The 26504-nt window shown below is 43.1% G+C and overlaps 1 protein-coding gene across 3 annotated transcripts in view; it reads left to right on the top strand.

Annotated features, from left to right (window-relative positions):
* The window catches only part of GTF3C2 (general transcription factor IIIC subunit 2), a 265747-nt gene that overhangs the window by 163782 nt on the left and 75461 nt on the right, over positions 1-26504 (top strand). For 2 of the 3 annotated variants that reach the window (XR_003855599.1, XM_029595225.1), the window contains exon 14: positions 2230-2391. Coding sequence is in view for 2 of the 3 variants with exons in the window: in XM_029595225.1 (XP_029451085.1) it covers positions 2230-2391 (162 nt within the window). In the remaining variant the exon portion in view is untranslated. Of the gene's footprint in view, positions 1-2229; positions 2392-18823; positions 18912-26504 lie in introns of all 3 variants that reach the window. The other variant, XM_029595224.1, reaches the window with a different exon arrangement.

Here is a 26504-nt window from a genome sequence, read left to right as displayed (position 1 = left end):
TATTATTATTTTTATATGATTAATTTATTTATTAGATCCTAAGGTAGAAAAATGTAGCTCAGATAAGTCACACAATCACGCTTTTATGCCTTGTCTCAGAATCACATTATATCATTGAAAACCACACAAATTTGTCTGACTAAATTTAGGACATTTTCAGAGGAAAACCTAGCCAGATTTGGATTAAAATTCAGCTCAAGATAATGGGTAAAATTACTCAATTATCTTATCTACTTAATGGATTTTTGGAAGTGTTATTTATTAAAATATTTAAAGCTAGCCCATATTAACACAATTATACTAGGCGAGTTACAGCCAATATAAACATAGCAGTAAAACATACCAAAGACAAAATAGATTAAAATAGAAAAAAAACTCTCCTAGTCTTAGGCAACACCTACCCAAAGACTTTCTCAAAGGGATCTGTACTTGGACCGGTGCTTTTCAAAATATTTATAAATGATCTGGAAAGGAATGCGACGAGTGAGGTTATCAAATTTGCAGATGATACTAAATTATTCAGAGTAGTTAACTCACAAGTGGCTTGTGATACATTACAGAAGGACCTTGCAAGACTGGAAGTTTGGGCATCCAAATGGCAGATGAAATTTAATGTGGACAAGTGCAAGGTGTTGCATATAGGGAAAAATAACCCTTGCTGTAATTACATGATGTTAGGTTCCATATTAGGAGCTACCACCCAGGAAAAAGATCTGGGCATCATAGTGGATAATACTTGGAAATAGTCGGCTCAGTGTGCTGCAGCAGTCAAAAAAGCAAACAGAATGTAAGGAATTATTAGGAAGGGAATGGTGAATAAAACGGAAAATGTCATAATGCCTCTGTATCGCTTCATGGTGAGACCGCATCTTGAATACTGTGTAAAATTCTGGTCGCCGCATCTCAAAAAAGATTTAATTGCAATGGAGAAGCGACAGAGAAGGACAACCAAAATAATAAAGGGGATGGAACAGCTTCCCTATGAAGAAAGGCTGGTTAGGGCTGTTCAGCTTGGAGAGGAGATGGCTGAAGGGGAGGATATGATAGAGGTCTTTAAGATCATGAGAGGTGTTGAACGAGTAGATGTGACTCGGTTATTTACACTTTCGAATAATAGGAGGACTAGGGGGCATTCCATGAAGTTAGCATGTAGCACATTTAAGACTAATCGGAGAAAATTCTTTTTCACTCAACGCACCGGTCCAAGTACAGATCAATGAGGCACTCCACTGTTTACCCTTTTCCACTGAGGAAATTGACCATTTAGTCCTACTCTCTGTTTCCTGTCTTTTAACCAGTTTGCAATCCACGAAAGGACATGGCCTCCTATCCCATGACTTTTTAGTTTTCGTAGAAGCCTCTCATGAGGGACTTTGTCAAACACCTTCTGAAAATCCAAATACACTACATCTACCGGTTCACCTTTATTCACATGTTTATTAACCCCTTCAAAAAAATGAAGCAGATTTGTTAGGCAAGACTTCCCTTGGGTAAATCCGTGTTGACTGTTCCATTAAATCATGTCTTTCTATATGCTCTACGATTTTGTTCTTGAGAATAGTTTGCAATATTTTTCCCAGCACTGAAGTTAGGCTCACTGGTCTATAGTTACCCGGATCGCCCCTGGAGCCTTTTTTAAATATTAGAGTTACATTGGCCACCCATTTGTTGCCAGAGGATGAGGTAAGTGTAACTGGGTTCAAAAAAGGTTTGGATAAGTTCTTGGAGGACAAGTCCATTAACTGCTGTTAATCAAGTTGACTTAGGAAATAGCCACTGCTTTGAATCGCATCAGTAGCATGGGATCTTCTTGGTGTTTAGGTACTTGCCAGGTTCTTGTGGCCTGGTTTGGCCTCTGTTGGAAACAGGAGGCTGGGCTTGATGGACCCTTGGTCTGACCCAGCATGGCAATTTCTTATGTTCTTATTACTTGTTTGGAAAACGTTCTCTCCTGCTTCTCTCAGATCACTAGTGTATTTCCTCCTACTCATGATGTTCTCCCCTGCACAGTGCAATAAGTAGAAGCTGATATTGATGAATGAAACATTTTTCATTTTCTAATTTTCTTTGTTTGAGAGTGTTTTTGAAAGAGGGTCTAATTTTTCTAAAGGTTGTTTGAGAAAGAAACTTTGTATGTTGAGGTCTTAGGGAGTTGCTAGGTAAAGAGCCTAAAAAAGATTTGAACATCTTCCCTTTAAGCTGTTGTCTGACTTATGGGTTTTTTTTCAGCAACTTTCTGATGACAGCTGGGAATGACCGAAAAATAAAGTTCTGGGACCTGCGGCGACCGTATGAGCCTATCAACAGCATGAAGCGCTTCCTGAGCACTGAAGTAACTTGGATGCTGCCTTATAGTGGGGTTACTGTAGCACAAGATAACTGCTATGCCTCGTAAGTCATTACATGTATTGACTTTAATGTAAATATCCAGAGTAATGTCTTTAAGAATTTTCCTTCGTTGTAAGTAACTTTTACTTCTGATAGGTCCCATAAGTGGTGCGTAATGCAGGGAAATTAGAAAATTGAAAACAAATACAACGATATCCACCTCCCACTCATCTCCCAAAAAGCATTGGCCTTCCTAATCTGGCTTCCAAAATAAGTACTAGTGACCCCACAAAGAATATCCATAAAAAAAATATCCAGACATTAACTAAATAATAAATATATGCATGGTATACCAATCAATTTTTAACAACTTATCCAAAATCTTTTTTAATGTCTGATTATTAAACATTTTAATACAAAACATATAAATCAATCAAGACTTGGCTATTCAAACAAGCATTTCCAGACCCCAATTTATTTAATATCTCACCAACAATACATAAATATCAGCCATTTCAATGTTACCCATTTGTAACTATCGTTAGCCATTATTAAACTGTCCTTTCTTTTCTCTCCTCGCCCAGTTCATCCCATCGTTGTTCTATGTAACTGCTTTTTCCACACCATAGTTCTAGTTTGAAGTTTATTATGCACCCCTGTTTCACTGTGAACCAGCATGATGTGACTGTTGTCATGAATGCTGGTATATAAAAAACTTAAATAAATAAATTACAGATTTTTAATCACACAGACAACAATCTGTGAAACATTGCATATTCCCATTGTTCCCCACCCCACAAGCCCTAACTCCTCCCAGGCTCGGCTGTATAACTACGAGGAGGCCCAGTCTCTTACCTTACAACTACTTTAAATTAACTTTAATTGTGAGGTAAAAGAGGCAGTAAAAGCAAAAATGGCATCGTTCAAAATATGAAAAGCAGACTCAAAATAAGTATTGGCAAATTAGATATAAAACACTATGGTAAGACAGACCAAGCAAAATCTAATAATAATGGGGAAAATAGTCAAGGGAAGTCTTGCCTTACAAATCTGTTGGATGTTTTTTAAAGTGTGAATAAACATGTAGATAAAGGTGAGCTAGTTGAAATAGTGTATTTGGATTTTGAAAAGGCATTTGTAAAAAAAAAAAAAAAAATAGGGCATCAAAATATTACTTAGATTAATAATGATTCAGAATGTCCAAGTCTTAATCCACTGAAATAGAGGAATGCTCAAATCATAAAGGCAGAAATACTACACAAGATGTCATGCTATGCCAATGCGGCCAGCATTTCACTATTGAAGCTGCTTCAGGACAATTCTAAAATAAAAATGATTACGAGCGAGTGAAGCACACTTATAAGAAATTTGAAGAAAAAAGTGAAATTTATAATAGACAAATTCAGTCTTCAATGTGACAGCCTCTACAAAATGTATAGCACAACCTTACATGTATATGGTGCTGTCCAGTCAGCTGATCCAAAATAGCCAATCATAAAGCCCCTGTTGCAGTTTAAAAATATCAGTCAGATTGACTGAAAAAGACAACCAATGAAAAATACAATCCAAGCACCAAATATAAATACGTCCCACTCAACAATGATATCAAGACTCATGGGTTCTATGATTTTAGCTCTAAGCAGTGCAATTGTGCATCAGAATCTCCTCTGATTTTTCTTAATGTGGTCTATAGCTAAGAAATCTCATTTGCTGTTTACAATAAGAGATGAGGCACAGTAATTTTATTAAATTGTAGACAACTGTAAAGTTCCACTAATCGGATCCTTAATTTCCTGCTGGTCTTGTCCACATAAATTTCAATGGAAATTAAAATGTTATGAAACAAGAGGTAGTTTTCTGTGAGGTGGCCAGATTTGCAGATTATACAAAGTTATTCAAAGTTGTTTAAACTGTAGCAGATTAAGGTTCTGCAGTGGGACTTTGAGACTAGGAGAATGGGTAACTAAATGGCAGATGAAATTTAATCTGGAAAAGTGCAAAGTGATTCACATATGGAAAAATAATCTCAACTAATGGTACACAATGCTGGGTTCTGTACCGAGTCACCACCCAGGAAAAGGACTTTGTGATCAGTACATTGAAATCCTCAGCTTAGAGTGTCACAACAGTCAAAAAAGCAAATAGAATGTTAAGAATGATCCAAAATGAATTCGAGAATAAAACATAAAATATCATATTGCCTGTATATTAATCCATGCTGCAGCCGCACCTTGTGTAGGAGGAGGGTGATAATTTGATAAAGGGACTAGAGCAGCTCCCCTATGATAGGCTACACAGGTTAGGGCTTTTCAGCATGGAAAAGAGTTGGCTGAGAAGGGACATGAAAGAAGTATATAAAATCAAGGGTGTAAGGGATAAATAAAGGATGATTATTTGCCCTTTCAAATGCTATTAAAGCAATAGAACAATCCATGAAACTAACAACCAGCAAGTTTAAAACAAATCTTAGAAAGTACAGAGAGAGTGCAGAGAAGGGTTATCAAAATAAGGCTAAAGAGGTCAGGGCTGTTCAGTTTGGAGAGGAGATGACTGGAGGGGGGGTGGTGGATATGATAGAGATCTACAAAATCATGAAAGGACTTGAACAGGTTAATGTAAATCGGTTATTTACTCTATCAGATAATAGAAGAACTAGGGGGCACTCCATGAAGTTAGCTAGTAGCTGATTTAAAACAAAAAAAAAGTATTTTTCACTAGGTGCATAGTAAAGTTCTGGAATAAACTGCTATCAATAAGGAATAGTAGCTTGAGATCTATTTAATGTTTGGGTACTTGTCAGGTACTTGTGACCTGTAGCCAGGCTTGATGGACCCTTGGTCTGACCCAGTATGGCATATCTTATGTTTTTAGATTCTTTTTCAATCAATGCACAATCGAGCTGTGAAATCTGTTGCCAGAGGACATGGTCAAAGCAACTAGCATAGTGGGGCTTAAAAGAGGTTTAGACAACTTCCTGGAAGAATAATCCATAAAACATTATTCTCCATGGACACGCAGAACAAATCAGCCACACAGGTGGAAATTGTCGTCGTCTTCTGCTCGGACAAAACTTTCTGAGCATATACAAGGGTTCCTGTGCTGCCATCACCACTGTAACTCTTTTCGTCTGCTTTCACCATGATTTTTCAGGTGTTCGGTCTTTTTCAATCATTTTTCTTCAGTTTTTCACCCTCACACCATCACACACCCTCACACATTAACACAGACACACATCACATTCTAGGAAAGACTGATCATCTTCAAAAAGACCGATACCAGAAAGGTTTGAGTCTTGAAGGGATAGAGAGAAAACTTCCCTTTTGCACAATGCTGAATGGAAAAAATGGACACTCTCCTTTGGCGCAAACTATGAAAAGGCCATGTGCCGAAAACTCCTTGGTGCTGAAGGATACAGTGGCAGAGAAGACTTGGCACCATCTACTCTGGCGCCTTCCGTTACCTTTCCCTTGGAATCAAAGCATATCAGCGCCAGAGTATCTTCTCAGCACTGGCAGGCCAGGTCTACTTCATTGCATAGAACTTCCCTCTCCTTAATATCTGCTGTGAATTCATCATCAGTAAAAACACATTCAGTGCTTCTCATCCTCAGGTTTTGTAAAATCTTGCATGTTTCATGTGTTATGTACATCTAAACATGATTTAAGTTTAGAGGCTATATGAGAGACTTTCTTCACAGATTCACTCGCAATCTCCATTAACATTGTTCCTAAAGGTTTGTTTGCTTCAAGAGGAGAAAACTCCTCTTTCTATCACCTCAAAAAAAAAATAAAAAAAATGAAAGGGTTCTCCATTGATTCAGGTTCTGAAGAATATTTCTATTCTGATGAGTCCTGTGCTTTCAATCTCTGGAGGAGTCTGCTGGGTTACTGTCTGATCCTTAAAACATCTTTTCAGACAGGCATTTTTTTATATTACTGTAAAAATGTGAATATTTTATTGTAATCCGCACTGCTCAATTTTATTGAATGTGCAGAAAGTAAGTGCATTAAATAAATAACCTCCCAGAAGTATCACTCTGACAAAAGTTGTGACGTATCCAGCCTTTCTGCAAAAATGACAGAAACTGATAATTTAACTTAGAGTTCTCAGCAATCAGAAGAATTCCAAGGAGTTCTTAAATTCATTCAGCTGCTCAAATAAGCAAAGGCTTCCCTGGTTCATAAAACCTTGCAGCACCTGCCAGCCAAAATATGGAAAATGTCTCTTTCCATTCACCTAGTAGCAAAAAACAGAGATAAATTCTAAAGTTCAGTACTGCTCTGGTCACACTAAAGTCCAGCTGCCTTATAATTTAATTGTAGACTCGGCCATGAGAAGGGCAAAAAGTCAGACATTCTAGTATTCCTCCAGGAAAGGAACCCCAATTTCTAGATTCTGGTGGGAAAGAATTAGTTGGCAAATCTTTAGGCTAGAATTGCTGCCCATAATTACAAATGGTAGAAATTCTTCAAATGCTAGATTGGAGAAGACAGGGCAAAAGCAGTTACAAAATCTCAGCAATTGGTTTAATCATCTGATCAAGTCTATCAGGGCCAGGGATCCAAGATGGCGCACTAGCTCAGCATCCGTGTGCTCCTCTTTGCCTGTGCTCCGTTACCATTGAAATGCCTCTCTGCCTGTAAACGGAGGGCCCAGGAGCATGAGGCTTCGGCAGCTCCCCCATCTTGCCTTCTGTTCGGACCTATGGATTCACATGTGCTACGGGGAGCTGAAGCGCCGAGCGGGAGCTCGCTAGAGGTAGATCGGGAGGAAAATGAACTTGAACACATCCCTGAGCTGATTAATCCTGCCCAGGCAAAGCTCCAGGAACTGCAACGAGATGCTGAATCTCCAGAAGTGGCTGAGTCCAAGGTCCTGCTCAAACTGCCTCATAGCTGTTGGAGACTCTCAGCATTTCAGGTGAGGTTGCTTGGAGGTGCCCTGGCTGAGCCCTTACAAATTAAATCTATGAAGCTGGTAAGACCTAAGCAGTTTACCCTAGAATCTATATGGGAAGCAATTTAAATGTTAAATCAAAATATTTCTGCTCAGTTTTCACCACTTGTCTACTATTAATACATTTGATTCCTGTTTAAAACAAGTGGAAAAAATGTCTGGGGAGAATGAAGGATTGTGCAAAATTTTCCAAAGTCAGCTGGAAAGCTCTTCTGGTTTACAACAGACTCTGCATACAGAAAATTTGTTATAATCAAATAAAATTGAGTTCATAGAAAATCAACTATGAGGGCGGAATCTTAGCTGTTTAAACTTTCCTAAGGGTCTGTTAGTGTAAGAGATATCTAACATACTCAAAATTCCTGATCAAGCTTTTCCAGTAATGTCAAGGATCTGCTATATGCCTCCCTTTAAGACAGGCTCCTTAGATTGAAATAATATGCAGACTGTTTCACCTATAAAGCCTGATACTTTGAATCTTACTGCAATTTTGGAAACATCTGAAGGAAACATAGTTAATTGTTTAATTGTTTCCTTTTTATTAGAATCGGATAGAGATTGGATTCTTAAGATGTATTTTCGCCATTTTATGGAATCCTTTCTAAGTTTGAAAGCACAGATTTTTTCTTATCTTGCTAGTCAGGCACAGAAGAGGAGAACACAATTTCTGTTATTGAAACCCCAGGTTCTTTAACGTGGGGCCTTTTTCTTCTTAAATTTCCCTGTGAATGTTTGATAAAGTATCATGTTTCTTATGTTTTCTTCCAACCATCTCAATTAACTGCTTTCTTGAGTAATAAATGTGGGGATAACCTAAGTTCATCTCCTCTTGCATAGATGGAGCATAGATTGTCCAGTAATAAGTCCTCTTGTAATCTTCCCCCACCCCCCCCTTTTTTTTTTGTTAATTTTCCTGGGGTTGTGTGTTTGGATCCCCTTTTTGAGAACTAGAACTTAATGTGACTTGATATTTCCTTTTAATTTGTAACATATTCTCTTGATTAATATATGTCACATTTCCTATTGCCATTCAAGTGGATCTGTGAATTATTTTTGCAAATGAATAAATAAAACATAATAAAAAAAAGTCTATCAGGGCCATCTAGTTAAAAAATGGACTTTATCGTGTTGATTATCCCAATGTATATCCATCTGCTTCTCTGTTACTGGGATTCAGCTGCCAGAAAAGATGTACCAAGTAAAAGCATCCACAGCTTCCCTAGCTTTTCACTGCTCAGCATCAATTCAAGCCATATGCAAGGCAGCCACCTGATTTTCCATTTATACTTTTACTAAACATTACCACTCAGAAGATAAGAAATTTGGTCATGCAGTACTCCAGAACTGAAATCGTAGCTTCAAGTGTGCTGTCATCATTTTTATTTATGGGTTGCATACTTTCTCCCAGGACAAGCAGGATGGTAGTCCTCACATGTGGGTGATATCACTGGACGGAGCCCTATCAAAGAAAACTTTTCTGTCAAAGTTTCTAAAACTTTTAACTGGCACACTGAGCATGCCCAGCATGCCATGATTCCTGCAACCACAGGGGTCTCCCTTCAGTCTCTTTTTTTTTTTTTTCTGTGCTGCAGTTTGCCTCACGGTTAGGAGCTCTGTGAGAATTTCTCACACAATTTTCCTCACGGAAAAAATTAATATTTTACTTCAAAAAACATTCCCTCATACGGGTCTCCCATTGGGATAGTGTTTTTCCATCATTCGGTGAATAAGTTCACTATTCCCGGTAGATTCCTGTTCCCACCTTTTTCGTTGTCCGCAGGCCATCGACCGTTTTTGGGCCTCAACCTCTGCCATTATGGCAACAGGTTTCCGAAAATGTCCAGAGTGCCCCCGAACCATGTCTATTACCGACCCATATGATGTCTGTGTGCTGTGCCTCGGCTCACCACACGACGTGTCTATCTGCCCAAGTAGTGCCCAGATGATTCCAAAGGGTAAGCGGCCTCGACAAGATGGAGACTCTGTTCAAAATCAAGTTGACTCCATTGACATCCACCCAATTGTCACTGGCAGGACCATAAAAAATGTTAGTCATAAAACCTCGCTGGGAGCACTAGGGCAGCGGTGACCGTCCGTCACCGACTCCGTCTAAGACATCCACATTATCTACCTCTGTGCTGGGGTAAGACCGGACCAAGTACCAAGGGAAGCACCGTTGCGAGTCGACTCCCTGTGCCGGCACCAACCCCGAATCGGCTTCGATGGCTATCAAGCTGCTTGCGAAAAAGACACGGGTAGAGGAGCCTCTAACACCCTCTCCACCTGAAAAACCAAGGTGATCCCCACCGATATTGGTGCCGGGTACTGAGCCCCCACAAGTCCCTGTGGAGGTGCCAGTAGCGCTTAGCCTGTCATCCCCTGTAGCTGCGATATCTACAACAGCTTTCAGGGAGGAACTGGATGGTTTCATCTGCCAGGCAGTGCTCGATGCTACCTGAGAACTACAGCCATCAATGCCGGCCCCCATACCAGCACAGACACTGGAGCCATCGATATTTGCACCGTTGCTAACCAGGCTGAATACACTCATCGGTGCCCTTCCAACACAACCCGGGCCACCAATGCCAAAGCAACCTGCAAAGCCTCTAAAATCCCCGATTCCCATTCCAGGGTCCTCAGACGACAAAGACACGGGTTCCAGTCCTCTGTCACAGATGCCTGAACCGATGCCTGGTCCATCAGGGCTCTTGGGACCGAGAGCCCCTCGTTTTCCAGCGATGCCTCCGGTGCCGCCAAAACCTGCATCTGTGCCACCGCATCTTCCATCGACGCCATCGAAGGATCCATCGGTGCCAACCTGTCCTACCGTACCAATCTTCTTCCCTCCTTCAGGATCGCGACAAGAGACCTTTTCTGACACATGGGAAGATGTTGACACAGACACATCCACGGAGGATATCTTATCAGAACCATCTTCTCCAGAAGAAAGAAGAAAATCTCCCCCAGAAGATCTCTCCTTTCCTTGACATCTTAGGTCACAAGATGTTTCAAGGTTCTATGCTAGTGTCACACATAGCTGCATACCAACTTTACATGACACAGTATCAAAGAAATCTCTGGATGCAGGTTCAGGGAATAGCCAACTCTCTTCCTCAACAGCAATAAGATAGTCTCAATGCCATACTACATAAAGGCCTTGAGGCTAGCAAATATGAGGTTCATGCTGCGTACGACTCCTTTGAAACAGCTTCTTGCATGTCAGCGACATGAATCAGTGCCAGGAGGTGGGCCTGGTTAAAAGCCTCTGACTTGAGACCTAAAGTCCAAGACAAACTTGCCGATTTGCCATGTACCGGTGAAAACCTATTCGGTGACAAGATGCAGTGCTCATTTAAAAGACCATAATGAGATCCTGCAGCAATTATCTACAGTTACTACCAAGGCCCCTTCTTCTGCAAGAAGATCCACTAGAAGGGACCCTAGAAAACAGTGTTATCTCCCACGCAGATACTACCCACCTACATCTCACGTGAGGCCAACTAGACAGTCTCAGAAAACACATCCTCGACAGGCAAAGACATCCAGGCCTCAGCCACCACCACACATAGGCCAGGCCTCTGGATTTTGAAGCATATCCAGAGAACAGCAGTTGCTCCATAAATCCAAAATCAGATTTGCCAGTAGGTCGTTGAATTCGCCACTTCATCACCAACTGGCTCAGCATAACCACTCAACTTCCTCATGGTACCCCCGGACTTACCACCCAATCCTCTGTGGATACAAGAAGATCACACAGGTCTAGAGTCAGAACTGTCCACTCTTCTGGGCACCAGGGCCACCGAGCACAGCAGGGCAGAGGGTTCTATTCACACTATTTTCTCATCCCAAAGAAATTAGGCGGCCTCTGCCCCTTCTTAGACCTCCACAATCTCAATAAATTTCTATGAAAAGAAAAATTCAGGATGGTGTCTTGGGCACCATGCTTCCCCTTCTGCAAAAAGGAGATTGGCTCTGTTCTCTGGATCTTCAAGATGCTTACGCTCTTATTCCAATATCCCTGCATCACCGCAAGTTACCTGCGTTTCCTAGTGGGACATCAACACTTTCAATAATGGGTCCTGCCTTTCGGAATTGCCTCGGCTCCCAGTGTATTTACAAAGTGCCTACCATCTACGCAAGAAAAACATTCACGTCTTTCCTTAACTGGTCAACTGGCTCATCAAGAGTCAATCCAAGCAAGGAGCTCTCGACGCTCTCAAGTTCACTGTCAATCTGCTACACTCTCTGGAATTTTTTATTTATTTATTTATTTAAAAACTTTTATATACCGGTATTAGTATGCATACATCATACCGGTTTACAATGTAACTTTAAAGGTAGAAATTACAATGAACAGGGAGGGCGAACAGGGAGGGCGAACAGGGAGGAGTATACAAAGAGCAGGAGGTGGAGGAATTAAAGCAATAAATGAAAACTGATCTATTAGTTAAAATTTGTAACCTATCATCAAAATCATCCATTGTACCTGAAGACTGGAGGGTGGCCAATGTAACCCCAATATTTAAAAAGGGCTCCAGGGTGATCCGGGTAACTATAGACCAGTGAGCCTGACTTCACTGCCGGGAAAAATAGTGGAAAGTATTCTAAAGATTAAAATCGTAGAGCATATAGAAAGACATGATTTAATGGAACAGTCTGCATGGATTTACCCAAGGGAAGTCTTGCCCAACAAATCTGCTTCATTTTTTTGAATGGGTTAATAAACATGTGGATAAAGGTGAACCAGTATTTGTAGTGTATTTGGATTTTCAGAAGGCGTTTGACAAAGTCCCTCATGAGAGGCTTCTAAGAAAACTAAAAAGTCATGGGATAGGAGGCGATGTCCTTTCATGGATTACAAACTGATTAAAAGACAGGAAACAGAGAGTAGGATTAAATGGTCAATTTTCTCAGTAGAAAAGTGTATGGGACCCACGCCCTCAAAACCCCCAGGAGCAGCAACCGTGGATAAATCCACTGGAAGTGAGACTGCTAATGTAAGTAGCGAGGAAGTACTACCTGAAGAGGTAGACTCTAAATCTCTACAACCTTTGTCTTCCCTCCATCAGGAAGGTGAAAATGGTGTTCCATCTCCATTTCTAGTAAGCATTCAGGCAGCTGCTGTGGATGCATCCAAAGTAACTTTGGGAGATCTGTGGAGGATGTTATTAAAACTTGATTCCAATGTTACCCAAATGAACTCTTCCTTTTCAATGATGGTTAATAGTAATAAAGTTATGATTAATGAACAAGGGAAAAAATGAATAGATATAGAAACAAAGGTAAATAATTTAACAACTAATGTTCAAAATATTCAGAGTGCTGAAACAATGCGAATTTCTGATAATGTGATCTTGCTTAATGAAATAGAGAATTTGGAAAATTTGATAGGAATCAAGAACTTATGTTTTGTTAATTTTCCTTATACAAGGTTATTATCTCCATTGGAGATGTTTGTTAAATTTCTTAAGGAAAATTTGGCTTATAAAGAGGATGAGATTCCCTCTATCTCAAAGATCTATTATTTCCCTATAAAACTAGTTGATAATCCCAGGGGACTAGATGATCTATAGTCCCCAGGTATATCAACGTTTCTGGAGGATTCTTTAGACATAATAAATAAAAGGACAACTTTGTCTCTTTTGTGTTAGAAAGGGATAAAGAGCTCATATTTGATAAATCCCTAAAAAATCGTGATGTTATTTTGTGGACAAAAGGTATATGGACTGCTTTTACAAACTTCAAGTCCTAAAAAGGCTCAAACCCCTCCTCCACTTCCATGATTTCAGGTCAGTCCTCCAAACCAATCTCTTTGCCAAGATCGACTACTGTAACGCACTCCTCCTGGGGCTCCCCTCCACCACCACAAAACCACTACAGATGCTCCAGAATGCGGCAGCTAGAGTCTTGACCAATACCAATCGTGGAGACCACATCACTCCCGTCCTACAGAACCTGCATTGGCTACCTATAAGTTATAGAATCTTACACAAATCCCTCACTATAATCCACAAAACCATCCACAATCAACTCTCGCTCGACCTCCGGATCCCTCACAGACTCCCCACGTCATTCAGAACCATCAGAGAAATATACAAAGGTTTCCTACACGCCCATCAACAAAAGCCTCACTCCACACCGCCACCAATGAACGAGCATTCTCGATAGCAGGACCTACTATTTGGAATAACATCCCACCGGACCTCAGACTAGAACCTTGCCTACAAACGTTTCGGAAAAAACTCAAAACCTGGCTAGTCCGCCAAGCGTTCCCATAATTCAGTCCGAACCAGGAACTGGTCGGAATCATGAATCCGGACAATTGAAGTCCGCCTCATTATATGAGGCGGACTTCAATTGACCTGATATGACCTGTCATGAAGGCCGGTATATAAAAGAATTAAATAAATAAATACATAGATATATGCTTTCCCAGATGTATCTAAGGCTACGCAAGGTCATAGAAAGCAATTTCTTATGTTGAAGGCCAAAGTGTTGGAATTGGAGGCAATTTTCTATTTAAAGTTTCCCTGTTGATGCTTTGTCAGTTATCAAGGGAAAAAATTTATCTTTACTTTACCTACACATTTAGAGAATTTTTTGAGGGATAAAGAATTAGAAAGGATGAATCAGGTTCAAATAACGGAAGTGGGTTAGAAAACTGAAATAGAATCCTCTTCTTTTCTCTGTTTTTTTTTGAGTAATTATTATTTAAAACTGCTCCCTTTAATAGGATAAAATGTGCTAAATTTAAATTTATTTTGTATATGATTATTTTGATTTTATTATGATTATGCACAATTTTATTTACTTTATTTGTTTGGAAAATGTTATCACTGGATATGTGATTGAAAATCAATAAAGTATAAATTATAAAAAAAAAAAGAAAAGTGTAAACAGTGGAGTGCCTCAGGGATCTGTACTTGGACCGGTGCTTTTCAATATAAATATATATATATATATATATATATATATATATATTATAAAAATATAAATGATCTGGAAAGGAATAGGGCGAGTGAGGTTATCAAATTTGCGGACGATGCAAAATTATTCAGAGTTGTTAAATCACAAGAGGATTGTGTTACATTACATGAGGACCTTGCAAGACTGGAAGATTGGGCATCCAAATAGCAGATGAAATTTAATGTGGACAAGTGCAAGGTATTGTACATAGGGAAAAATAACTCTTGCTGTAGTTACACAATGTTATGTTCCATATTAGGAATTACCACCCAGGAAAAAGATCTAGGCATCATAGTGGATAATACTTTAAAATTGTCTGCTCAGTGTGCTGCAGCAGTCAAAAAAGCAAACAATGTTAGGAATTATTAGGAAGGGAATGGTTAATAAAACAGAAAATGTCATAATGCCTCTGTATCGCTCCATGGTGAGACCGCACCTTGAATACTGTGTACAATTCTGGTCTCCGCATCTCAAAAAAGATATAGTTGTGATGGAGAATGTACAGAGAAGGGCAACCAAAATGATAAAGGGGATGGAAGAGCTCCCCTATGAGGAAAGGCTGAAGAGGTTAGGGCTGTTCAGCTTGGAGAAGAGACGGCTGAGGGGGGATATGATAGAGGTCTTTAAGATCATGAGAGGTCTTGAATGAGTAGATGTGACTTGGTTATTTACACTTTTGAATAATAGAAGGACTAGGGGGCATTCCATGAAGTTAGCAAGTAGCACATTTAAGACTAATCGGAGAAAATTCTTTTTCACTCAACGCATAATTGAGCTCTGGAATTTGTTGCCAGAGGATGTGGGTAGTACAGCTAGTGTAGCTGGGTTCAAAAAAGTTATAAGTTCTTGGAGGAGAAGTCCATTAACTGCTATTAATCAAGTTTACTTAGGGAATAGCCACTGCTATTAATTGCATAAGTAGCATGGGTTCTTCTTAGTGTTTGGGTAATTGCCAGATTCTTCTGGCCTGGTTTGGCCTCTGTTAGAAACAGGATGCTTGGCTTGATGGACCCTTGGTCTGACCCAGCTTGACAATTTCTTATGTTCTTATCCCACCTGACTCCATCTCACCTCCTGACTTTCATCGGAGCAGATTTTGACACCACAGTGGCAAAGGCCTTCTTGCCCAACGTCCGTGCAGACACGCTCTCCAGATTAGCTGTATCTCTGCGCACAAAGAGAACAGCCTCAGTCCATCAATTCTTAAAGTTGCTGGGACACATGGCTTCCATGGTCCACGTCATTCCTATGGCCAGGTTGGCCATGAGAATAACTCAATGGACTTTGAAATCTCAGTGGCTCTAAGCTATTCAGCCACTTTCATCCCAGGTTCAAGTAACCCACCAATTATGTTTATCCCTTCTCTGGTGGACGAACAAAGTCAACTTGCTGTCAGGCCTACCCTTTCAACAACCGGTTCCACAGATAATGTTGACCACAGACGCATCCACCTTGGGTTGGGGAGCTCATGTGAACAATCTTCAAATCCAAGGTACTTGGACACAGCTCGAAGCAACGTTTCAGATCAACTTCCTAGAGCTTCGAGCTGTACGTTATGCTCTATAAGTGTTCAAGGACTTCCTTTCATACAAGACTGTTCTCATACAAACAGAACACAGATGCAATGTGGTACTTGAACAAACAGGGAAGCACAGGCCCTTATCTCTTTTGCCATGAAGCCGCACAGATCTAGGACTGGGCCCTTGCACACTCCATGTATCTACGGGCCACTTATCTGGCAGGCATGCAGAATGTGGTAGTAGATCGCCTCAGCCGACAGTTCTATCCCCTCGAGTGGTCTCTGGATCCTGGGGTAACGACCAGAATCTTCCAACACTGGGGGCAACCAACAATAGACCTCTTTGCATCCGAACTGAATCCCAAAGTAGACAAATTCTGTTCCCTGCACAGGCAACAAAACAAGTTAACCATGGACTCCTTCGCTCGACCCTGGAACACAGGCCTCCTATACTCGTATCCCCGATACCGCTGATAGCCAAAACTCTTGTGAAGATACAACAGGACAAAGGGTCAATGATACTCATAGCCCCATATTGGCCTCGACAAGTATGGTTTCCCATTCTTCACGATCTCTCGATCAGATAGCCCATTCGCCTAGGCACAGCACCCACTCTCAACTCAGAATCAAGGCATGTTACGCCATCCGAACCTTCAGACCCTATCTCTCACAGCCTGGATGTTGAAAGCTTGATCCTCCAACCGCTCAACCTTTCAACTGATGTCTCTCAAGTGCTTGTAGCCTCACGAAAGCCTTCCACACTAAAATCCTATCATTCTAAGTGGAAAAGATTCACCACATGGTGCACGCAAAAAGGTATCTACCCTTTTTCCTGCCCCACCCCATCTCTATTTTCTATCTATTGCACCTTTCAGACTCTGGTCTCCAGACTTCTTCGGTGAGGGTACATCTGAGTGCTATCTCAGCGTACCACAAAGGAGTTGGGGATGCCCCGGTAGCAGCGCAACCCCTTGTCAGTTGATTTATGAGGGGCCTACTACAACTCAAGCCCCCTCTACAGCCACCAGTCACTGAATGGGACCTAAATTTAGTACTTACAAGGCTCATGGGATCCCCGTTTGAGCTTTTGCACTCCTGCAATGTTAAATTTCTTACATGGAAAGTTATTTTCCTTGTAGCCATTACATCTGCTCGAAGGGTTAGTGAGTTACAAGCACTTGTTACATTCTCACCCTATACCAGGTTCCTACATGACCGAGTGGTCCTACGTACTCACCCTAAATTCCTTCCCAAGGTAGTTACTGCCTTCCACTTGAATCAGTCTATAGTCTTGCCCACCTTTTTCCCAAGGCCTCACTCTCACCAGGGCGAGAGAGTTTTACATACCTTGGATTGTAAACGTGCACTTGCATTTTACCTAGACCACACTACAGTCCATAGGAAATCCACCCAATTCTTTGTTTTCTTTTGACAAAAACATACTAGGAGTTGCAGTGGGCAAACAAACTTTCGCCAACTGGCTAGCAGACTGTTTCGAATTCTGCTATGAAAAAGCAGGCCTTCCTCTCCAGGGACGAGTGAAGGCGCACTCAGTAAGAGCCTTGGCAATCTCAGTAGCACACTATCGTTCACTACCAAATGCTGACATCTGCAAAGCTACAACATGGCGCTCTCTTCACACATTTGTACATATTACTGTCTGGACAAGGAAGGATGTCAAAACTCTGCCTTTGGCCAATCAGTCTTGAAGAACTTATTTCCAGTATAATCCCAACTCCTTCCACATCCAATCTGTTGTGATTTTCAGGCTGCCTCATTTTTCCCAACAGTAGTATGCTGTTGGTCCAAACAAATATGAGTCAGCCTGTAGCTTGCTAATCACCCACATGTGAGGACTACCATCCTGCTTGTCCTGAGAGAAAGCAGAGTTGCTTACCTGTAACAGGTGTTCTCCCAGGACAGCAGGATGTAGTCCTCACGAAACCCACCCGCCACCCCGTGGAGTTGGGTCCGAAATGTTTTATTTTTTTGTTCGCACCTTTTGCTACAAACGAGACTGAAGGGAGACCCCTATGGCTACAGGGATTAAGGCATGCTGGGCATGCTCAGTGTGCCAGTCAAAAGTTCTAGAAACTTTGACAGAAAAGTTTTCCGTGATAGGGCTCCGTCCAGTGACGTCCCCCACATGTGAGGACTACATCCTGCTGTCCTGGGAGAACACCTGTTACAGGTAAGCAACTCTGATTTCTAGTTATCAGATAAACTTCTTTTATTCCATACAACCCTCAGCTTGGGAGATGTTTGTTCCTGCTTGTCCACAGAGAAAGCAAAATTGCTTATCTGCAATGGGTATTCTCCATGGATGGCATAACAATTCCTCCCTCCCTCCCTACTCCCTGTTCAGTGTGAAAAAACTGAAAAGGCTTGTGCAGCGATGGCAGCACGAGACTCCCAGTCATGCCAAGAAAGTTTTATTTTTTCTTTCTGAGCCTTCAGATATTGCCACAGAACACCCATTACAGGTAAGCAATTTCACTTTAACCAGCTAGACTAAAGAAAGCTAATGCTGTCCTTGGAGTGTGCTGGGTACTTGTGACCCCATCAGAGACAGGATGCTGGGCTCTGTAAACCTTGGTCTGACCTGGATAGCATTTCTTATTTTCATGTGTGCTAGAGTGAGCACAAACAAGAACTGGGAAAGGGTTTATTCACTTTACCAGTGGTGTTTATTCTCGTTCAACATAATTTTCTATTCTATCTCATTTGCTTTTATACGCTGCACTTTTCCTTACCTTCTGTTCTCCCCATCTTCCTGTTACTTGGTCTCCTTAGATCTGTATTATAGTTCCATCATATGGATTGGTGAATAGAAAACATGATTCTTTGTAGATTTCTGCATAGATTAGATTGGCAAGACACGAGTCAGTAAACACTTGTAATGTAGAATGAACATCCCTAGTGAAGGATGCAAGGTCATAAGGTGACAAGTCCCTTTTTAATTAACAAAAAAGACTAGATCATATTAGAAACCTCAATGACCAGAGACGGGCAAGAGTAAGAAAATATAATTCATATAATTAATCTCTGTTTTAGTTACGGGCTTTGTGGAATTCACTACCTAGATGCTGGCTGTCTAGGATTCAAGGCATTTTTTATTGCTCCAAGGAAAGCCACTGTATGGGTAAGGCCAATGTTATTTTATTTTATTTTTGTGTTTTGGAGGGTGCATGGAGGGTGAATTTTTTTTGTTAGATTTTTTTTGTGTTTTAAATGTGCTTTATTAATGATAAAATTGTACATTTTTCTTGGGATAGTTTGCTAACTGCCCACTCACTTTACTCACTGTTTAATGGGACAAGCCCAGCATGGGTTTAGCCAAGGGAAGTCTTGCCTCATTAATCTGCTATGGTTTTTTGAAGGCATGAACAAACATGTGGATAAAGGTGATTTTCCTAGCGTGTAGCAGATGGACTCAGGACCAATGTGTATAGTGTGCTCCTGATAGCAGTTGGAGACGGATTCAGATTTCTATCTGACGTCAGCACTACATATACCCGTGCACGAGGCTCTGCTCTTCAGTTTTTTCCGTCTCCATAGCAGTTCGGGACTTCACACAAGCTTGCACAGTGTTAGAAAACAAAACTCCAAATTTAAAGAAGACACAAAGAAAACCTTACCTCCAAAACAAGCCCTGTTCTCCTGCAGTGAAACCTAAGGGTCCCTCCCCCAGTTGAGATTTCCTGAGGTGATTTCCGAGATCCCTCAGAAGTAAGCCTCTGTCCTGGCTTGGTCAGACTCTGGATCCACCAGCGAGACTACCCCAGACCTCTCTATTCCCGACTCTGCCCCTCCACAATGGGAGCCCTCTGCTGAGAGGCAGTGGGTGCAAAACCGAGCGCAGCGGAGAAGGTAATCCCTCTCCCCCCGCAGCCGGAGACCGCCCGGCAGAGGACCGGGAAGCGCCAAGACAAGGTAAGGTAGAAAACTTTCTCCAAGTCTCCGGTCTCCGAGGCTCGGACAGCCGCACAGATCGTCCCTCCGGCGTCTGTACAATCGGGTTGAGCAGCCCTGTCCGAGCTAGACCCCGATCCAGCAAGAGAGTCCTCACGTGGAGACCCCCTGAGGGGGCAGTCATCTTACCACGTGGTCGCCGGCGCCTTCCCCCCCTTGGTCGCTGTATCGTCCGCACAACTGAGCCGTGCGCACAGTGGCCAGCTGGGTGCACAAAGTACTTGTGCGTATAGTGGCGCGTGCATCTGCGTCGTGCGCACAGCGGCCGCTCAATGGTGCCAAGCGCACAACTAGGCCCGTGCGCATCTTCCGCTCCTACGCGCACAACGTAGGCGCACCCAGAGTGCATAACCAGGCCTCCTGGCACGCGCACCTGTGCACGATTCACGCGCAAATCATGGCACCACTGTCCAAGACAGCTAAGGGTCAAGCCCTCTGTCCGGCATGCCACCTGAGAGCGGCACAGCCCGAGGTGACTTCCACCCTGTGCCTGCTATGCAAAGAAGCTCAGGTGAAACCGAGACAAGGTCCCCCTCAGCCTGGAGAGGACTCCAGATCCACCAGCGAGACCACTCCGGACCTCTCTATTCCCGACTAGGCCCCTCCATGGTGGGAGCCCTCTGGGAACGCCATCAGACCCAATGCGGTCCCAGGCAACTTCACCTGGGCGGGATTCTTCGCTGAGCTGCAATCCTACATCCACGCACAGACAGGGCCACCAGCGACACAGCCACAACCCCCGCCAGTGGTCCAGAACCTCCCATGCCCCTCCCAGCCTCCACCAGATGAGCCTCCCCTGGACAAATACCTCCCCTTAGAGGACACAGATGACTCTGAGGAGGAATCCAGAACCTCTGTATGAGGGGGAAATCCCTCCAGGAACAGAACGGTATCGAACCATGATGCGCTTCTTTCCAAAAGACAAATTATGAGATCTCGTAGCCACGAGTCTGAAGGTATTGGCCATCCCGGACACATGCAACACAGCAGAGTCCAAGGCGAGCCCTTCCTGGCCGGGCTCCGCCAGACGTCACGCCATTTTCCTACACTACAGGCCATACAACAACTGATCGACCTGGAATGGGACAGTCCAGAGGCCACCAGTCGAGGGAGGAGCTTCACTCAAGGATGCCAATGACAGACGGCAGGAATCCAGCCTCAAGCAGTCTTATGATGTATCATCTATGACCTTACAGATCGCTGCCTGCTGCGCCGTGGTATCACGCGCCTGCCTGGCTATGGCCAGGGACGCAACTATGCCAATTGAGGCATTAGACCCGGCAATATCATTCCTCATGGATGCGACCTCAGACCTGGTACGCACCTCAGCCAGGAGCCTCTTGTCCATAGTGGCAGCCAGAAGACAGCTCTGGCTCCGAAGCTGGTCAGCCGACATGACCTCTAAGACGAAGCTCACGAGAATGCCTTTAAGAGGAACACTCCTGTTCAGAAGCGATGGATAAATTAGCCGACAAATGGGGAGAGTCCGCAATACCCCGTCAACCAGAGGACAGAAACAAGAAGAACCAATGCCCCTCTCCCCGGGCACCCAAGGGCAGAGGATCCCAGTGTTTTAGACTATACAAAAACACTTACCAAGCCCCTCGCCCCGCTAGCAGGGGACAGTCCTTTCGGAACAGACACAACAAAAGAGGAGCCGGCTCGGGGCCAGGCCCCAGCCGCAAAACACAATGGGAATCAGCAGACCCATCTACAGGAAGAGATCATAGGGGGCAGACTCACCCTATTTTACCAAAGATGGGTCGAAATAACGTTGGACAATTGGGTCCTATCCATCATCCGAGAGGGATACTACCTGGACTTCCACAGCATCCCCCCGGACAAGTTTGTGATTTCTCCGTGTCATGACCCCTCCAAGAGGAAGGCAGTGGAAACCACACTATCAAAACTCCTTGCCCTAAAGGCAATTACACCGGTGCCCATGCACCAACAAAATTCTGGGCACTATTCCATCTACTTCATCATGCCCAAGAAAGAGGGAACATTCCGACCCATACTGGACCTCAAGACCGTCAATTGCTACCTGAAGGTACCCGCTTCCGCATGGAAACCATGTGTTCGGTCATAAAGGCGGTACAATTGGGAGAATTCCTGACCTCCCTGGATCTGTCAGAAGCCTATCTCCACATACCTATCGATCGTATCCATCAGCGTTTCCTACGCTTTGCAATATTGGGCCATCACTACCAGTTCCAGGCCCTACCATTCGGGCTAGCTACAGCTCCCCGAACGTTTACCAAGATCATGGTGGTAGTAGCGGCGACACTGAGGAAAGAAGGAATCCTCGTGCACCCATACCTGGACGATTGGCTGATCAGAGCGAAATCGCCAGAGGAAAGCCTCAAGCAACCACCAGAGTCAAGGAACTACTGCAGAGCCTCGGGTGGGTCGTCAACACACCCAAGAGCCACCTGCATCCCTCCCAATCCCTAGAGTACCTGGGTGTCCGGTTTGACACCAAATGGAACAAGGTCACCCTTCCCCCTACAAGGAGAAGCAGATTGATGGAACAGCTACGAGCATTGTTGAACTCCACTCTTCCCACGGCATGGGACTATCTCCAAGTCCTCGGACTCATGACATCAACCATAGAAGTCATCCCGTGGGCAAGGGCCCATGTGCGGCCCCTGCAACATTTCCTACTGTCACAGTGGAACCCGATGTCTCAAAACTACTCCGGCCCCTCCGGCTACCGGCGAAGGTTCGGAACCAGCTACAATGGTGGCTACAAGAAGACCATCTGAGCGAGGGAACAAGCCTATCCCCACCAGAATGGACCTTGCTCACCACAGATGCGAGCCTGCGAGGATGGGGAGCCCACTTTCAGGAGCTAACGGCTCAAGGGCAATGGGACAAAAGAGTTGGCACAGAACATAATCCGACTGGAAGCCCGAGCAATCAGACTAGCCTGCCTATGGTTCAGTTACAGACTCCGGGGTAAATAGGTCAGTTATGTCGGACAACGCCACAACAATGGCCTACATCAACCGCCAGGGGGGAACCAGAAGCCAGCAGGTGTCTCTGGAAATAGAGCCCCTACTGACGTGGGCAGAATCAAACCTATAAGGGATATCAGCCGCCCACATCGCGGGAAAACACAACGTCACTGCGGACTACCTCAGCAGAGAGAGTCTGGATCCAGGGGAATGGACACTGTCTACAGCAGCCTTCCAGCGGATAGTAAACCACTGGGGAACCCCAGCCATGGATCTTCTGGCAACCGGGTCCAACACCCGGGTTCCCAAGTTCTTCAGCTGAAGACGGGAACCGCTGTCCCAGGGAATCGATGCCCTCATCCAGACCTGGCCACAGGAGGACCTACTGTACGCCTTTCCTCCATGGCCACTACTGGGCAGAATCATCTGCAAGATAAAACACCACAGAGGGCTGATACTTCTAGTGGCCCCGGACTAGCCAAGAAGACCGTGGTACGCGGCCATGTGAAGACTTCTGGCAAGAAACCCTCTACGCCTACCTCCACACAGAGATCTACTCCAGCAAGGACCAATCCTCCACAAAGACCCAATGAGATTCTCTCTTACGTTCTGGCCATTGAGAGGTCTTGCCTGAAAAAGAGTGGATACTCAGGACCAGTGATTGACACACTGCTCCAAGCATGCAAGTTCTCCACCTCCTTAACATATATACGAGTATGGAGAATATTTGAAGCCTGGTTTGAGGACCGCAACATCCTTCTGCGGACAGTCAAAATCCCCATGATCATGGAATTTTTGCAGGACAGCGTGAACAAAGGGTTGTCCCTCAACTCCATCAAGGTGCAACTGTCCGCCCTGGCCAGCTTCAGACCCAGGATGGACAGCACCAACCTAGCAGCCCACCAGACATCTCCCGCTTCTTAAAAGGGGTCAAGCACATTTGGCCACCTCTAAAGTGGCAGATACCCCTATGGAATCTCAATCTCGTTTTAGACTTCCTATCGGGAGCTTCGGTCAGACCAACTCGTGGTCTGTCCCTACGGCTCCTGACCTTGAAGACAGCGTTCCTCATGGAAATCTGCTCAAATCTCCAAACTTCAAGCACTATCATGCCGGGAGCCGTTCCTCAGATTCATGCCGGGATCCATACAGCTGCGCACTGTACCCTCCTTCCTGCCAAAGGTGGTTTCTCACTTCCATCTAAACCAAATCATCTCGCTGCCATCTCCAGACGAGCATAAGGACTTGGAAGACTCATGCCTTCTTCACCATCTGAATGTCGGCAGACTTCTAGTCCGATACCTGGAAAGATCGGAACCTGTATGAAAGACGGACCATCTATTCGTTCTTCACAGCGGGAAGAAGCAAGGGGAAGCGGCCTCGCGGGCAACCGTAGCCCGCTGGATCAAAGAAGTAATCAAGGTGGCCTACGTAGAGGCAGGCGCAAGCCTCCACCTCTACAAGTCAAGGCCCATTCCACAAGGGCCCAGGCAGTGTCCTGGGCAGAAACCAAGATGCTGTCACCCTCCGAGATCTGTGAGGCGGCAACGTGGTCATCCATCCACACCTTCTCGAGATTCTATCGCCTGGATGTTCAGGCCAAAGAGGACACAGCATTCACAAGGGCAGTACTAAATGGGCCACGGGCAGCCTCCCACCCAGTTTGAGAGTAGCTTTTGTACATCCCATTGGTCCTGAGTCCATCTGCAACACGCTAGGAAATGTAGAAATTACTTACCTGATAATTTCATTTTCCTTAGTGTAGACAGATGGACTCAGCACCCCGCCCATGGCTGCCTTGTAATCAAGAATCCTCGAGGGAACCCCCCCCCCCCCCCCCCCCCCCCCGAGCAACACAAGCACAGGTAAGCCAACCCTTATCTCTAGTTCAGACACCCATATTACCAGGTGTCAGCGCTTCTCGGTTGAGTGCCCTGGCGGTCTCCAGCTAGAAACCACGTCAACCAATCCGAGTAATCAAGTATCAAGTTAATCATGTTACTCAAGTTAATCAAGTTAACCAAGTTAATCAAAATTATCCAAACACACACATATCCATAATTGCTTTTCGAGGAGAAAACTGAAGAGCAGAGCCTCGTGCATGGGTATATGTAGTGCTGACATCAGATTGAAATCTGACTCTGTTTCCAACTGCTATCAGGAGTACACTATACCCATTGGTCCTGAGTCCATCTATCTACACTAAGGAAAATGAAATTATCAGGTAAGTAATTTCTACAATAGTGTATCTGAGCTTTCAGAAAACATTTGACAAAGTACCTTACGAGAGACTGTTGATGAAATTAAAAAGTCATGGGATAGGAGGCAATGTATAGATAAAAACACAAGAGAACATTTTTTATATATATAGATAAATAAAAATGTTTACAAAATATTTTCTGGTTGTAAGATAATATGGCACACATGTAGCAACTATGATGAGACTAGAGGCTTACTGGTTAAAATTTTATGCTCAGAAATTTGAATGTTCCCCACTCTGTGTGATTATCTTGAGATCAGAACATTTAATGTGGTTTGTTTGTATGGGTGATAGTATTAAGCAGTGACATTACAGGTATTTCACTCTCAAGTGGATTAGTTTATATCATAATATGCTTTCTCATCCTTCTAATATGGACTAAGGGAAGGTAAATCCAGTGATTTATAATTAGGGACCATTTTTTATGTTGTTTTTCCTAAGGATTTATCAGTGTTTTTTTACAAGAACAAAATAGGAGAAATCAATGGGAAAATGTCATTTTCCTGGGTAAATATTTTTGTTCTTTTTGTAATAAACACTGATAAATTCCCAGAAGAAATAAAATAAAAACTGAAAATGAAGGTTCCTATTTATAGTTTACCTTTGGGTGCTCCTCTACAAGTACTGGCACATAACCTGAGTACTTTTCCTTGATCATTTACATATGTGTTTACATAACAATGGTGTATCACACTCCGTGCGAATTTATTTTATGTAACTTCAACTATTACAAATTGCTGCTGCTCGATTTATTATGCCCTGTCTCTTAGGGGAGCATATTTCTCCCATGCTTCGGCAACTTCATTGGCTGCCTGTCAAGTACAGGATCCAGTTCAAGTTATTGACTCTTGTTCACAAAGCTCTTAATTCTGCTGTTTCTGCCTCTTTGTTTAACAAGGTGATGAGATATGTTCCCTCTAGCTCTCTAAGGTCTGTAGATTAAGGTCTGAAAACTTGTCAGCTTCAGACAATTTGTGCGTTTCAGGCCCCACCCTATGAAATGAGTTGCTGATTGAATTGAGAAGTCTTACTGATTATAAAATTTTTAGAGAACAGTTGAAAGCTTATTTTTTTCAGGTTTTTTTTCTTGAGGTTTTTAGTTTTAAAATATTTTATTGATTTATTTCGTTTACCCAATTTTATTATGTGATTTTGTTGTTTATTTTGTACATTGCTCAGCACAGTTTTTCTGTGATAAGCGGTTTAGCAAAATCTGTAAATAAATTTTAATGATCTCCAAAAGTTTACAAGTGTGTGGTTTGATTTCATTAACAAATGTGTTCATAATGCAATAAAATTTGACACAATCAATAGAGGGCGTATATTAAGGAAACAATTGCAGTAGCATTTAATTATAAGGAAATTTGTTAGAAAAAAATCTAAAAGCAATTTAAATGTAAAATCATACAGGAGGCATGGACATTGTTTAAAGTTACCATTTTCAAGGCCCAGACAAAATGTATTCCATGCATTAAAAAAGTTGAGGGAAAACCAAATGACTACTGGCGTGGTTTAATAGAGAGGTGAAAGAAGCAATTAAAGCCAA

This window comes from Rhinatrema bivittatum, chromosome 3 (assembly GCF_901001135.1).
Source record: "Rhinatrema bivittatum chromosome 3, aRhiBiv1.1, whole genome shotgun sequence".
Taxonomy (NCBI): domain Eukaryota; kingdom Metazoa; phylum Chordata; class Amphibia; order Gymnophiona; family Rhinatrematidae; genus Rhinatrema; species Rhinatrema bivittatum.
The sequence above is the reverse complement of the archived record's forward strand: the minus strand, read 5'-3'. Positions and strand labels throughout refer to the sequence as shown.